This window comes from Gymnoscopelus braueri, assembly GCF_963280865.1.
Source record: "Gymnoscopelus braueri genome assembly, chromosome: 8".
In the NCBI taxonomy this organism is placed as follows: domain Eukaryota; kingdom Metazoa; phylum Chordata; class Actinopteri; order Myctophiformes; family Myctophidae; genus Gymnoscopelus; species Gymnoscopelus braueri.
Window position 1 is genome coordinate 21563446 of NC_137609.1, and position 15885 is coordinate 21579330.

The 15885-nt window shown below is 42.9% G+C and overlaps 1 protein-coding gene across 1 annotated transcript in view; it reads right to left on the reverse strand.

Annotated features, from left to right (window-relative positions):
- uvrag (UV radiation resistance associated gene) overlaps positions 1 to 15885 on the reverse strand; it is a 104890-nt gene that overhangs the window by 12530 nt on the left and 76475 nt on the right. Inside the window, exon 14 of the mRNA XM_080434882.1 lies at positions 821 to 912. Coding sequence (XP_080291008.1) covers positions 821 to 912 — 92 coding nt within the window. The remainder of the gene's footprint in view (positions 1 to 820; positions 913 to 15885) is intronic.

A 15885-nucleotide genomic window follows, 5' to 3' on the forward strand; every position in this document is an offset into this window, starting at 1 on the left:
GTGGAGATCAAAGACAGCTTCCCTTTTATAGGGCGGTGGAGCAGAAGTCTGGCACAGACTGACTCCCCGTTTTTTAAGGAAGGGTTAACGTTACTTACAGGCCATCAGACAGTAGAAGGCTACAGAGGTAAGATCTAAACATTCCATGCACTGTGACCCCGGTGACTGAATACCTCATTATCCGACACCATTAAGCTTAGTTCGGACCAAAGATTCACGATGAGACAAAACTGTTTTAGGCCCGATTTATACTTTGTCGTAGGACGGAGTAATGCGGCAAAAATAGCTATATCTGCTATATTCGCAGTGCGAAACTGTCATATGACGGAGCATAAATTAAGCATTAGAACATTGTGGACAAGAATAGCAGCGGTCTGAAAGATCCCGAGAACAGTGATGATGATTATGCATATGGATGCAAAGGAAAGTCAAAATTATGTACGAAGGTGTGATTATTAGACAAGTGGTGGAAGGATTTCCCTTTTAGCAAAATAGCATATGACTTCAGTGAAAGTAGTGTTGTGTCAGAGCCTTGTTCTGCAAACACTTTGATGTTGCAGACTTGGTCATATACACAGTAAAATCCTGAGAGTTCATTTATTTCTGAGCGGGTAAAAATGGATAAATGAACATTGAGGATTTTACTGCTGTATATAGTTCTGCTGCTAACAACCCCTGGAAAGAGGTGAGATTCACCTACAGTATGTCTATGAATATGACATTCTCACATGTCAGTGATTTCAGTGATTAATGGAAATTTACGGTCTAAATTGTCATCAGCTCCAAAATGAGGTTTAGCCGTTGCCCCGAACAGACTTACCAGCGAACCAGCAGGCCGTGTTCTAGGAAGTTCTTGAGGTTGGGTAATGTCTGCCGCAGGTCTGGGGTGGACAGTCCATGCTGATATCTCAACTGGAAGACAAAGAAACACAAACATTTTGTCATCAGACATTCATTCAGGGTGAAATCATTCCAGACCAGACTATTATTCACTGGGACACACAATGGGCATGTTCCGCTGACAACTGGCATGTGTGTTGATGTGTGTAAGGTGTGTGGAGAGATGTGGGTGTGTGTGACTAGACATGGGTGGCATAGTCTCGCGTGGCCAGATTATAAGCGATCGGCACCTACCAATACAACTGGTGAAATCTGAATCCAATGTATTTGTCCCAACAGCCGGGGAACGGCTGCAGACAAACCTATACCTACTGCTTTGCAAACTATCACAATGATTTTGGATTGGTTCTGCAATGCAATTCTTTAAAAAATCTCTGAATAGTTTCCACACAGTTTTAGGAACTACATTGAATTTAGATGACATGTAAATCCTGGCTACGCCACTGGGCAGAGGTCTCTGATCGTCTGGCAACGTGAGATTACAGGGGACATGATAAAGCAGCTCATTGCAAACACATCTGGAGGAAATGGGGCAAAAGAAGCGAACACTACCGGTGGTCTCTCTCTCTCTCGTCTCGATCAATCCACTTCCAAATCTGGCCTCTACAGCAATTCTCCCTCTATCATACTGGAGTGCTTTATTCCGCCATCATAGAACCAAAACCATCGGAGGAAAAACCCAACAGGGCCACCTCGAAGCTCCGGCACCAGTGCCAAAGCTATCTCTGCCTCAGTTGAGTGGTATATCATCACGCCACCTCATGTCCCACAGAGTTTATTTAACCTGATTTAACTGAACAGCAGAGGAGCATCACGCCTCACGTCCAGTGTATATCTCCCAGCCTCTTCTGTCGCACACACACACCATCTGTTTTCTTTCCCCTGGTGCACCACAGTTACCATTTCTCTTTACACATACACGTGCAGAAACCCTGCCCTCCCTTTTCAATACAGTGATGAAGTGAATGTGATTCTGATTAAGAGGAACACAGGACTCCCTGTAGAACTCCTCTCACTCAGGATAACACGCTGCTAAGTCACACTGAAGATGGAATAAATGAAAGGCAGACAAACAGAGGAATTATGGACAATTAAGTGCTTGAGCCTCAGAGGCTAAAGGTCACACTTCCTAGTTTGTGTTTACAGTTTAAGAGGAGATGAATGGTTTTTTTGGGGGGGGTAGGGGGTGTTAAGCATTTAGCATAACACATCCATCCTGGCCGTTTTCTCATGCCATGCACTGTAATATTCTGTCACGGACTGCAGCACAGTATATAGAGGTCCTTGTAAAGCTTGATTAATGGCATCAGGAGTGGCATAAGCGTTAACACAAAGGGGCCGTGCAGCCACCACCCGGAGTCCAGACAGGCCACATGTGTACATACTATGTGCATGTGTTTGTGTGTGTGTGTATACGTGACTCTTAGATCTCTCTGCTGCACGGTATATTGAACCAAAATGGATTTCATCTTCAGGCCCGCAGAACAGCTGCCAGAATAGTGTTTGTACCGTGCAAGCGTGTGACATGTACTGGAGCTGAACATGTGTGTGGATTAGAACTTTATATGTTCTGATATGTTTGTGTGAGCACTCACTCCTGGGTTCTGGCTCCAAAAGGTCCCTGCCAGTCCCCGCTAGGGAGCCAGAGCAAACGGTTACGACAGTTATCACAGTTGCGGAGCTGCTTTATCAAAAGCAGCACAGAGAGAATCGGAACGGGGTATCGCCTCACATCGCCGCTGGTGATAAAATGATCCAAACCCCTCGAACAACAACACAGGGATCCATTCATGGCCCAGAGTAAACCTCTGGGTCTGACCAAATGATGGTGTAGTGTCGTCCACAGAGCCTGCTTAACGGAATGGGGTTTTAAAGAGCGGGCCAAGATCAATAACACCCCTAGTTTAGCAACAGAAAGAATATAGCAACGATGGGCCAGGGGGCCTTGAATGTTCTGTGCACAGGCCAGGGAGAAAAAAAAGAAATCTCAAGGAAATATCAACAGGTTATGCTCTAGATATGTATCAATATGAACCAGATATAACCACAGAGCAAATATTATGTCTTCAAGCTAAAAGCCAAACTGAGCTCGCTGGATACTGTACGCTTTTTGTATGATGCTCAAAGCAAAGTTGTGAGGCTTAACAAAACACTATAAGGCTATAACCCTGTGTCTTTGTTAGCGAGTGGGGCTGAGCTCTGCAAGTGCGTGTGATGATCACATCGCTCGTGTGTAGGGGAGCCCTCTGACATGTAACATGTTACACTCAAGAATGCGTAGCACTGTTTGTGCGTGTGAAAAAGACGTGTGTGTGTAAGAGACAGACAGACAGACAGAGCAAACTGGTGCATGCCATTTGTGTGTATTATCTCTTGTTTTCCCTCGAGCTGCAGTATGTGTTGAAACTGCGCCAAGCATGCACCATATAGAAACTGGATAGGGGTGAAGACACGATCAAGTGCAGGGTGACATCACTGTGTTGCTCTGAGAACACTCCATTGTTGTAAAGCTCGTTCCACTGGGGCACACGTGTGAATTCCAAGACATGCTTGCAGGACTACGACTGGCCTAGCACGAACATCTCCAAAAAAGCAGCGCTGAAGCGAAAGAATATGGCCCTTTGTTCCTTCGCCTCTGACAAGGCCTAAAATGAAAATATATTAAGACCTTCACATCTGCCCCCTCCAGGCTTCTCCTGCTGCCAAACCTCTGCCAGTGGGCACCAACAACACTTGAGATAAGTGTCTGGCTGGCAGCAGACAACTGTCACCGGCGTGACTGGGCAATTACTAGACTGTACTGCTGCTGGTTCATGCCGTCTTTATAATGAGGTGTGTTAAACGCATCCAGACTGTTTGGGGGACTTGCAGGCTGCAGGCCCACAGCTGACCCAGCTCTTGGCCAGCCAGACTCTATCAATATTCATGGATTGGTCTGACCTCCCTGGTGGAAGAACATTAAGTTGTTCCTCAGAGCATACTGTGTGTGTGTGTGTGTGTGTGTGTGTGTGTGTGTGTGTGTGTGTGTGTGTGTGTGTGTGTGTGTGTGTGTGTGTGTGTGTGTGTGTGTGTGTGTGTGTGTGTGTGTATATGTGTGTGTGTACTGCTCATGGCGTGTGTACTGCTCATGGCCTCAGACCTGGGCAGGCTTATATCCTGGTCCTTGGTTGTTGAGTAAGCAAACCCTAAAACCCTTTCCCTCCTTCCCTGCTTGCGAGAGACAAACAGAAAACATCAATGTACTGGCTGCAGTACGACTCCACAAAAAAAACCTCTGGAAAGCTGAAGCTGTAAAGAGGATGAAATGTGTGGGACATGAAGCTGGATGTCCGTTCCAATTACAGACAACAAGGAAGCCTTGACTGCAAGAGGGAAATAAACAGCTCGCTGGGAGTCTCCAGGCTCTGGCTTTTAAACCCAATCAGTTGTTTGGGAACAGGATGGGGGAACACGCACACTGGGTTCATTTGCACACAATAGGAATAGTCCAAAAATGATAATCAGCTTATGATTTCTGAACATGTTGAATGTGAGCGGGAAAACGTATAGGATTCTTTAAAAAAAAAGCTGCCAACAACAACAACCTAGGTTTCTAGGTAAACAACCCGTGATCAAATGATACAAATTACTCTCAATCCGTTGATCAGAGACAGCATGTCATTTTATGTTTCCCCGTATCGAGTGTTCATGGCATCCTCTCGGAGCTTGCATACTCCATCTAGAGTCCTCTTTTCAGCCTGGCCACGGGGCTCTTTGTGATGGAGCTAACCAGATCGTGGTGAGAAATTCCCAGAGCCCATTGAGTGTGGCTGTAAGGCGAGAGGGCTTAGTCAGAGGAGGGGAGGGCATGCCCGCTGGCGTTCTTTCACATGATGACATGCTGAAATAGATCCAGCCAGGGCCCTTCGTCGCTCCACGCACCTTTGTGTCTAGCCACTCCCTACCCTGTTTACCTATTCGAAAAAAAGTACTCCAGCATTTTGGAGGTTTTAAGACTATTTGTGGAACAGAGTGATCTGTTTATATGGCTACAGGGCCGGGCATAAGTGTATGTTTGTGCAACAGGATGTGCGCAATCAACTCGTCATAACTGACAAGTCCAAAGAAGCATCCTCATCTATCATAAAGATAGAGCGAGAGCCAGAGGAATGCAGTGTGTACAGCCATGCCCCGCCGATCCACTGGAGGTCAGACCACATATAAACACACTACAGCTGACTTCAGCCAGTGGGAAGCAGTCAGTTTACAGTACATGCCACCCATCATTTGGCAAAACCTGTTTGTTTTTTTCCGACTTCTTTAGCACTGCTAAACAAACACAACTTGGCTTATGCCATGTATTACTGTTTCTCTGTATTTGTCACTACCAATCATCGTCATATGAGACCACAAATGTGGGCGGGCCCCTGGGTGTCTTGAGGCTGATTGGTGGTGACACGCTATAGGAGGGTGGCCCGGGAATTGAGACTCCCCTCTCCTTAGCCGTGAGACCATTGGCCAGGCCGCCTGTCAGCACCGCAGTCACAAGAGTTCTGTTGATGGAGGTTATTAGCATCGTTTGACGAAGAGGGGTTCCGCCACGCTCACCGGAGATGGTCAGCCGAGGAAATCAGGGAAGCTGGATATTTTTCATCAGGAGTGGTTACTTTACATAATGTCAAAGGGTCAAGCCTCCCCAAATCTAACTCAGTGAGTGTCCTCTATATTTCAGACCTGCATCACTGACAATTACCCAGTCATTTACAATCAGAGTGTCTTTGCCCACAAGGGAAAAAAACAAAAATTGTAAATCGCAGCGTACATAGTTCTTACCAAGTCCCTAGGGTGGGCAATCAGGGGGTTCATTAGGTCTTATTTCGGCCCGTTTCAGGAGGGGTCTATCCAGCTGTGTCTCCTTCCACTATCCGTCTGGCAGATACAGGCTCTAGAGAATCCAGCCGAGATCATGTGCACCTCTATACAGATAGCTGGAGGCCCTCTAGCTCTAGAAACAAACCTGCCACTGGCAATAATTCAAATGCTTGTCTCTTCAAAATGACATCCATTACACATGGAAGATGTAAAGTAGGTCCCTGTCAATAAAAACAATAAAAGATGAATAACCGCTATTATAAAACCTGATTTTGGTAAAACCAAACACACCATCATGTAGCAATCCATCACCCAACAAAAAAAAAGTATGCCCAGATGAAACTAGAGTGCGTAACAACAGTATATATTGTAGGTTAACACAACACAGTCTGGCGGAAGACAGCTCATCTCTTTTATCATGTCCACTGATGAAAACACTATGAAATATTAACCACTTAAACCCTATACACTTAATTGACTGGAGTCCCCCAGGCACCTAGCACCCTCCTCTTTTCCCCTCTACACCAAGCTTGCCTTGTAGATCTGCTATTTTCTCAGAATATTCACCTATTATGACATGCCCTTTTTTTAAAAAACTTTGTTTATTGGGTTTTTCACAGCAGGATTCAGCATTAAAGGCATATGATCAGATACATAAAAGCTTCCTAATGCAACCAATAAAATACAAAAGCTCAATATCTATTATGACATGACTAGAATAGGCACAATAGGTTAAAAGTTTGATACACTGAGTAAAAGCTAACAAAAAAGGGTTTATAAAGAAAAGTCATTGAGTTACTATATTTTGAAAAATCTAGCACTTTATGCCAGTAGTCCTGCAGCTCCACAGCATACAGTACGTGGGAAAAGTTTGGTTCACTTCATGCGAAAATCCCCATATCATGACAGAGAGTCTTAGATTTTCATCACATGGCACTTATCTCTTTCTGGACCGTATTTCACATTCTAGAGCTGATGTATGGGTCGCTCTTCATAGGCCGTGAGATTCTATATCAAGTGAAAAATATGCCATAAAACGCAGATTTGGCCACAGCTTCTCACCCGGTGCACACATATTACGGGCATTCATTCTCTAGTGTCCTCGGGCAGTGCTGCCTGGCTGGTGCTTGCAAAACACAAGTACCACATGAAGGTCTTAAGAACACATTCCTATAATAGTCCGCAGCACTCAACAGATAGTAACTTGATTAAGTTTGAGTAGCCAACACAGCCATAGTCAACTTTGCCTGCCTATGTGATTCTTCATGCCAGGTGGAATGATATTCAAGCTTTCCTCTTCACTGGTCCCCTGCAAAGGAAGTGGTTGCACATTGAGCCTCGCTACAGCGGTTAGAAATGTCTAATCATATGTCTAGTATATGTGTTTATGCGTGTTCTCTCACATTTCTTTACTTTCTCTATTTTTATAAAAGTCACAGTGGCATTTATTAAAGTGGCAGTGCCACAGTCCTATTTTTTTTCTTTTGTGATTTCTTTGTAAAGTTTACAGTAAGTGTTAAAATTGTGTTTTTCTGTGGCCACATCCCACAGTTCAATACACCATATTCACACGGCGGCCATATTGCCATTAAGTCAATGAAATGCCACGGCAACGGGTGACATTTTCAATGTAAAATTCCAAAATGGCCGCTGTGTGAATATGGGCTATACCAGTTTGAGACCTTAGGACCACTCACTTCATATTTTATATCTGCTGCTACTTTCAAAAGGGACTGAGGTACTATGCCTTTATTTGAATTATATTCATTTGTTTATTGAGCACACACCTTACCGTCTGTATATTTGAAATCAACAGAACATAATTTCACCCACTCTTTTACTCCTTGTAAAATAAACTTGAATGTACTGTACTTGAACTTGATGTTGGAGTTGACTTGTGGTGTCACCAAAGCATTACAGTCGCTACCTGTTTTAAACACTAAACACTCCTATTAATAAAGATGGCTCCACAACAACAATGCTGGTGTAACTAAAACATTAGCCACAACAAATACTAGAGTTTTACATGCATGGATTCCAGACTATCAAGACGTTTCTCAATCTCTTCACTATACATTTCTTGGTCGTTGAGGTGCATTCACATCGAACAAGACATGACAGGTATGTTATTTTGAGCGACATGATTCAATATTAATATAAATGTGATGGGAGGTACATCATGGTACATTTCAAATTGCCTGTTTAACAGAGAAGCTTGCAGGTTACAAAACTGAACTGAAAATACACAAAGAAGGCCCGGACGGATGGCATAGCGGTCCGGCCGCGCAGGTCCGGATTACCCATAGGCCGTTGGGGGCGAGTGCCCTGGGGCACCAGCCAATGGGGGCACCAAAAAAAACAAAAAGCGCGAGTGCACGATTGCACGAGTGCACGATTTGCCCCCCGCGTGCGAAGAGGTCGCCCTGGGGCACCACATAGTGCTAATCCGGCCCTGGGTCCGGGCATCTAGACTGCTAATGCCTGACAGCGCGACGCGGGTTCTAATCCCGATCCTGACAACCTATGCTGCGTGTCACTCCCCATCTCTCTCTCCCCATTTCCTGTCAGTCTATTGTATACTATAAAAAAAAATCCACAAGGAAGACATCCATGCGCATTTTTCAGACAGCGGGTAGTCTAGACTCTAGAGGAGTAATGGTGACTCCATAGACCCAAGTCTTTTCACTTGCAGACATATCCTACGAGAAATATAAGTCAACTGTTCAGGGAGTAAATAACTTTATCATCATTCAGTGATGGAATCAGTGCTTTAGAACTCCTATTCACATACAATACTGTACATTGTGCTTTCTTTTTCATCTACTGCTTTGATGTTTGAACTTTGAATAAATGGTTTAGCTGTTCCACAGAGACTTACTGGAGTTGTCACTTTCTGGCCAAGCTGCCAAACCCGAACGAATATTTTTTTCACGTCTAAAATGTATTATTAATTCTTACCATAAAACAAGTTTGACATTCAGAGATAAAGAAAAGTTTGAGTTGGCAATTTTGCCAGACCAAAAACCAAAAACCCAACTTAATTTAAGTTTAATTAATTGAGTTTGCTTCTAGATAGGTTGGAAGTTTTAAGTTCAATATAATAAATAACATCTGAGAGGGGCTGTATGATATGCTTGTGTCATTTCTAGTTATTCAAGTTGTGTATTGTATGGCCTTTATATTTTCCATCACCAGCTTTGTGTGGGGGAAACAATAGGTCAAAACTAACAATTTTAGGGCGCAATCAAGCCTCAGACCCTCAACAATCATGTGGTGTAGCGTGGGATAATATGAAATCCAACTTGATTAATCACTGCAGCCTTTCATGTGTCTCACTAAATATACAGAGAACAACTGAAATGCTCTTCCAGTTTGGCTAGTGTCATCTAATTTGTCCAATACAGAAATTCAGTTCGTTCAAACTTTGGGCCTTTTTGGCCTTGGATAAAATGCCACAGTCATTACCATCATGTCACAAAGCCAAACCGAGAAGCAGGACTCATAAACACCGCAAGCGTTTGTTTACCATAGAAGATATCTTTCCACATTTTTGGAGTGTTAAGAGTCCACTCTGTCTCTAACAAATAACAAATAGCTTAAATGATTATACGAGCATTGTAATTATCTTCTCCAATTTCTGTATGCATGTCTATACGTTATATAGCATGCTGCGTATAGTTTCCCCTCGTTTACAGTAGGCATAAGTTGAGTAGTAGTTCAATGCAAGTCCCATTGATTCAAATACAATTGCATATAGGAACATCAGTGACGCGAGTGTCAGTGATGCGAACGTCAATGACAAGCGTCATGTGACGCGAGTGTCAGTGATGTGAACGTCAATGACAAGCGTCATGTGAGGCCACTTGATAGTTATAGTTATAGTTATATTACAACTCCCATCGATTCACATACAATTGCATACAAGAACATAAATTAATTATCCATGTCAAGGCCCTGACAGATATAAAGCGCCAGTGATGCGAGCATCAGTGATGCGAGCGTCAATGACACGCATCATGTGAGGCCACTTGTTCACCATAATTGCACCACAATTATTAGTAATTAAACAGTACCGCACTGACCCGAATGGAACGAGGGAGTTATCGTAACACACACTCACATGCACGTGCGTACACACGCATGCACGCTCACACATGCTGGGGCTGTTAAAAACAATGGCTGCGTTTCTTGACATGAGCGTCTGACGCTTTCTATGTGTCAAGCGGTATTTTATTCTATGTCCACATTTCATTAACAAAAAACTAATTCCAGTCAACACATTGGTAGATAAGTATGAAATGTATCAGGTTTTGGACTATAGTGTGGGGTGAAAGCATTTCATTTTTCAGACTCCACCCCATCATGTTGCGCAGTGTGTAAACGCCAGTGACCCTTTCACTTCCATAAACATATCCACACCTCTAAAAGATTAGATATTAGATAATGGCAGAGCATGTTAAGGATTATGGTGTTTGACTAAAAGACGTCATTGACTTTGGTCAAGGCTTTATCCCTGTACCAAGTTTGAAAACCGAAGCAAACCTCACACTAAACTAGCCATTGACTTTGGAGGACTGTACAAACTGTACTGTATCTCTAAGCATGGCTCTGACAAAAAAAAAAAGGGAAATCTAATATTCTTTACTTCCTGTCCCTGTTGCCATGTTAAACAAGCGTATGATAAAACTGTTCTTGGTATTGCATAGTCCAAGTTCTAGCGCTCCATTTACCATCCTTGAGCTTCACTTTCTTTTCTTACTTTCTCTGTCCTGCCCCCCCCCCCCCCCCCTCCTCCCCCCACGCCCTCCTGTGATAATGTAACACAGGTGTGTTTGATTCACCAGTGTGCTTGAGCCAAATCCAAAAGCAGTCTTAATTCAAACCAGACTCTTCCTTTGCATTACTTGTTGTTACACCTTATTGAGTATCGTATGGCCGCCACATCCAGTCAACAGATTTACATAATTACGGGAAAGGCTGTGTGAGATGAATGTGAAATGTAGGTAGGGAGACCACCAGTGACAAGAGACCAATGTTATTCCCCGTTGACCCCAATCCTTGGTGGGAGGAAGGACTGATGGAGGGGAGCGCCATGCATCCCGCTTTGATGACAGCAGTTTCGTACCGAGGTTATTACGGCTGGATCAACGAGGGAGAGCAATGATGCAAGCATGCTGCAGTGACACCTATGGGAAGAGCCACCATCCTTGAGGGCTGGTCTGGCCCCCCCAGGGGCGAGCGTCCCTGGCCACAGTAACACCAGAGCCATGTTATTAAGTAATGTAACCCAAAGCCCAGACTGACCCTGTTGGTGAAGTCACAACACTGAGGTCAACTTCCTGTTAGCATTGCTGGCATGTACAGCCTTCATCAATCCGCCATGTTGAGCCACCTCCATCTCTCACAGCGACGCTGGCTCTACTTAAATGGGGCAGAATTAGGAGAATATGCTAATACTGCACTTTGTATTTTAAAATTTGAAACATATGGAGTTTGTTCTTGAGGGTAGCCGCAAACTTTCGTGGTCTGAATGGCAAATGGAACCCTGTTAGCCACGGGCACAGGATGTGTGACGGGTGACTGGAGTGAATGGCAGGGTAGCCCGAGCCCAGTTCACATGGCTGCCTCCTACTGCACTTGGAAAGATGTATTAATGGAGCAAAGTGTTCCTCAATAAACATAACAAACTTTGGCCTAGTTGTAATGTGCCTTTCAAATGACGCTGCCAAATATAACCATTAAAACATTTTAATTTTAGCCAGAGTCTGATCACAGTCATTTTATTATTTGGAATAAAAAGTAGTGCGGTATTTTACTGAGGAATCTTTTTTTTTAGCCTGTGCCGTGTTTCCACAAGGCCTCTAGGAAAACAGTGAGCCGGGCAGATGGATGAATATATGGTCTGTGGTCAGGTGCCCATCCTGGCCTCGGGCTAGCCACAATTTCTCGCTAACTCTCCTCCATTTACTCTCAATGGGCACATTGTTTTCTTTTCTACGTTTTTTCTTCTCTTTATTTTATGGATGGCTTTACGACTGAGGTTTTGTATTAGTCTTACGGAAGGGTCAGAGGTCATAGGGAAAGGCTGGTCTGGCACACCATGCACATTCCTGTACATCGCCCTGAGTAACTAAGGACTTTCAGAATTCCCTCTCTCACAGTGACGGAGATCCAGATGCCTGCTTTTATACAGCAGTCTATGACAGTGAGTGAAACTAGAAGTGATAAAGAACTGATAGGGGTACTTTTTCAAATGCATTCTAAAATCGACTTCTACAGTAGAAAGGCAATAATGCCAGAGTAATCTACAGCTGTGCCGTCACATCACAATCAGGAGAAGATTCCACTGAAGTTTACTTTGAACCTCTTTTCCCTCAAGGCTTTCTTATAAAGAAAACATGCTCATCACTTTGAAGAGATGTAATTGTTTGTTTGTTGTGTGTTTGGTTTGTTTTCTTCTGCAGTGAAGGCTTTATATTGGGGAATATTGTGTGTATACCGTTTTGTTTACGCATTTGATTGTGCTTTTGGGCGGGATACTGTGATGACAGACTGTGACTTTCTGTTTTTGTGTTCTGCATAGAGCGGGCTATTGTATAGGTGTATACTCCTATATACTCTTGTTCATTATTGATGGTGCTTTTTTTCCCCTGACCCCTAGATCCCTCTGTATAAAGTACCGAAGTCCTGACGTCACTCCCTCATTCCCTGGGACATGGAAGTATTTTCTCTGTGGAAAATAACATTGGTCATCTTAGAAAATAAACAAACAGTCCCGGCGCTATTGTCAGGGAGGTGGCTCTGTATCGTTTACGATAGTCAGTCACTCATATATGATACAGTCTGTTTCTGGCGAAAATTCTAATAATTAGGCGGCAGTAACATTAGCGTTTTCTTGCCGTCAGTTGATGCTTCTTATCCATATGAGGCAAACTGCCGGACTCATTTGTTTATTTTTGGAACACAGTTCTTATATGCCGCGATAGTAAACACGTCTATGGGAATTCAGAATGGGGGAAAAAAAGAACGTGACCCAGGTAGGATGCGTAAATTACGTCAGACTTCGGTACTCTATTGCTACCCTTGCTGTATCTTAAAGTACTTTTTCTTATTCTGTATCTTTAACTTAACTGCTGTGCTGCCTCGAGTGACTGAATTTCCCCAGTGAGATCAATGAAATGAATGGCCTACTTCGTCATACTACAGTGTCACACAAAAGTAGCAAAAATAGCCAATCTGCTATTTTTGCTACTTCTGAAAGATGTTGAAAGTAAAAGTGAAAGTGTTCGTAGAAAGTAAGTCTGTTCGTGGGTTTTATAAATATTTAACCAATGAAAAGTATTAACAAGAGCTTGTGACTAAATAATAACTACATAGAATCCATTAGAACACAGGCTCTTTTGAGCATTTTCAGAAAAATAACAGTTTTGGACTTACAAGGTTTCCTCCTACTTTTGTACAGTACTTTTACTTTTCCACACAAGTATTCTTACAGTACTACTACTTGAGTAATATTTAAGTCAATTAACTTATTTCCACCGCTGGGAAAAACTAAAACAAGAACAATCAATACATTAATAAATCAATGGATTTATTCCTCTAGACTCTAGTGATGTTACAGACACTCTGCCATAGAAAGGCTGGCGGGCAAACTACATGTCTTATCAAAACTGTTACACAGAGCCCCAGATTACAGCTCCAACTCCAATATTTCACACACTTCAAAAGGATTTCCTGCCAGATCCCGCCGCTGCTCCAATTGGGTAAAATATGCAATATTAAACTGGTCCATGGAGGAATGTGGGTTGGCGAGGATAAAAGTAATCGTTTTGGAAACAAGAGGTCTTTCACATATCCACATAGCAAAGGATTAGATATGTGTGCTATGCATTTTAAAATACACATACCCTACACTCTTCATTATGTAGGTGTAGCTACATGGCTTTTATACTGCAGTATTGCAGGAGTGGCGTGTGTGTGTGTGTGTGTGTGTGTGTGTGTGTGTGTGTGTGTGTGTGTGTGTGTGTGTGTGTGTGTGTGTGTGTGTGTGTGTGTGTGTGTGTGTGTGTGTGTGTGTCCATGACTCAGACAGAGCTATCAGTATGGGGTTATGAACATATTAAGTATTAGCAGGCATTCTAGCCATAAGCTGTCTGATAAACCAGGACTTAGCTGGTAGCACACAGCCTGGCATTGTGGTGCACTTTCTAATAGTCCCATTATGCCTCAGAAAGAACAATGCTCAACACCAAATGTGTAAAAATACGAGACGGAGACAAGGGTAACACTACGAAAGCATATTGTGACGTTTTATCTCACTTAATACTGGCAAAACATGAGTCAGCATTAACCAAATGTCTTGGTTTACGCTATATCATAAGTTATGTATATATTGTTGATCGCTTGCTTTTTTTTTGAAGACTCAGCCTCAGTAAAATAATAAATGTAGGTGTAAGAAAAGCATACTCTTTCATTCGTAGAGTCATATGAGACACACATTACGTAGTTAACAGCTCGTACAGACTTATCTTCAACGCCTACAATACTGCCTGAAAATTATATTTTGAAAAAAGGTGATGGAAAATCGAGACCAGCAGAACAGTGCAAAGTATAAAGGCGTCCCTTGGCTTTCTTTTCCATTGGCTCAAAGTATCAAATTAAAACCTGCCACAGTACGGGAAGAGTATAGGCCGTGTCCGGTTTACTTTGGAGGGCCCAGAGCATTCCCTGGTCATCTGGGTTTGTTCAACTGTGACCCTGCATAGTGTTAAGGACATTAAAACAATCTTTACACTGCCAATGGGCAGGGACGCTTGGAATCAAAGTACAGTCATAGTCCAACAATGGTTTCTTTACAATGAAATATTGATAAGACTTGAAGCTAATCTTCGCAACATCTAACCACTCACTCCTTGGTGTATGATGCAACTTACATACATTTCTCCATTTTATCATCTAGAGTACCTCAGCATTAGTTACCAAACTCCTCACTAGAATATTGTTCCTCATTCGTTATGAATCAGATCTGGAAGAATCTCATAATGCTCATAAAGCTCACAATGTCCTCAGATCAAGAGCTGTCCAGAGTTCACCCTCCTCTGAACCTAGGAACTCCACTAGCAATAACAATAACCCCACTCTCTTAATTTGTTTGCCTATCCTAAAACTATTATATTTATTGTCTCTACTTTCTCTACAGATGCTGCCAACCTCCCTTTGCAACAGCCAAAAAAGGTCCTCTAAAGTGTTTTAAACCATTCAATCCGGGAAAGCATATACTGTGTCAATTTAGATTTTTAACTATAACCATTATTTTATACTTTGGACTATTAAAAAATAGCAGATCTACAAGCTCATAGTGCGAGTGTCGCGCTACGAGCTTGTAGATCTGCCATTTTCAGAAAAATCTTGAAAATGTGCGCAAATCGTTGAATATATATGTTTTTTAAAGCATTTTTTTTAAACTCAAATATTTGTTCTGGGGATTCTACACATGTCTTCTAAATCCTAATTATTTTTATTCAGTGGTTCTCACACTTTTTTCATGTCAAGGACCACCCTAATTGACCCCCCCCCCCCCCCCCCCATCTCATTTTTTTTGTTCCAGGGACCCCCAGAAGCAAAGGTTTGAGTTAAACATTTATATAAATATTGAAAGATATGCACACATTTTCAAGATTTATTTTTAATAGCCAAAGAAATCTAAAATGACACAGGCACGTCCCCGGATTGAATGGGTTAATATGAGACATATTATACCACCCCTCCCCCTCAGGATTACACCACAAATCCAGTGTATCAAATTCCTGCAGAGGGAGATGAAAGTGACTTGTGATATTGCTTTTGCTCAAACTTGCTGCACTTTATGTGTAGACCCACTCATGAAGCACCACTTGCGGGGGCGCCAGTGGCTCTGGAGGTAGAGCGGCCGCTTGGAGACGGAACGTTACCGGTTTGATCCCTGGCTTCCCCTGTGTTAGTATCTCAGGTGTCCTTGAGTAAGATTTACCATTTTACCTGCATACTGTACATCACCCAGCCCTTTGTCAACAGCATTGTTGGGGGTAACGCCGCTAGAAATAACGCCGTTACTGTAACATAATACTTTTTGGGGTAACGGAGTAACCTAACGTG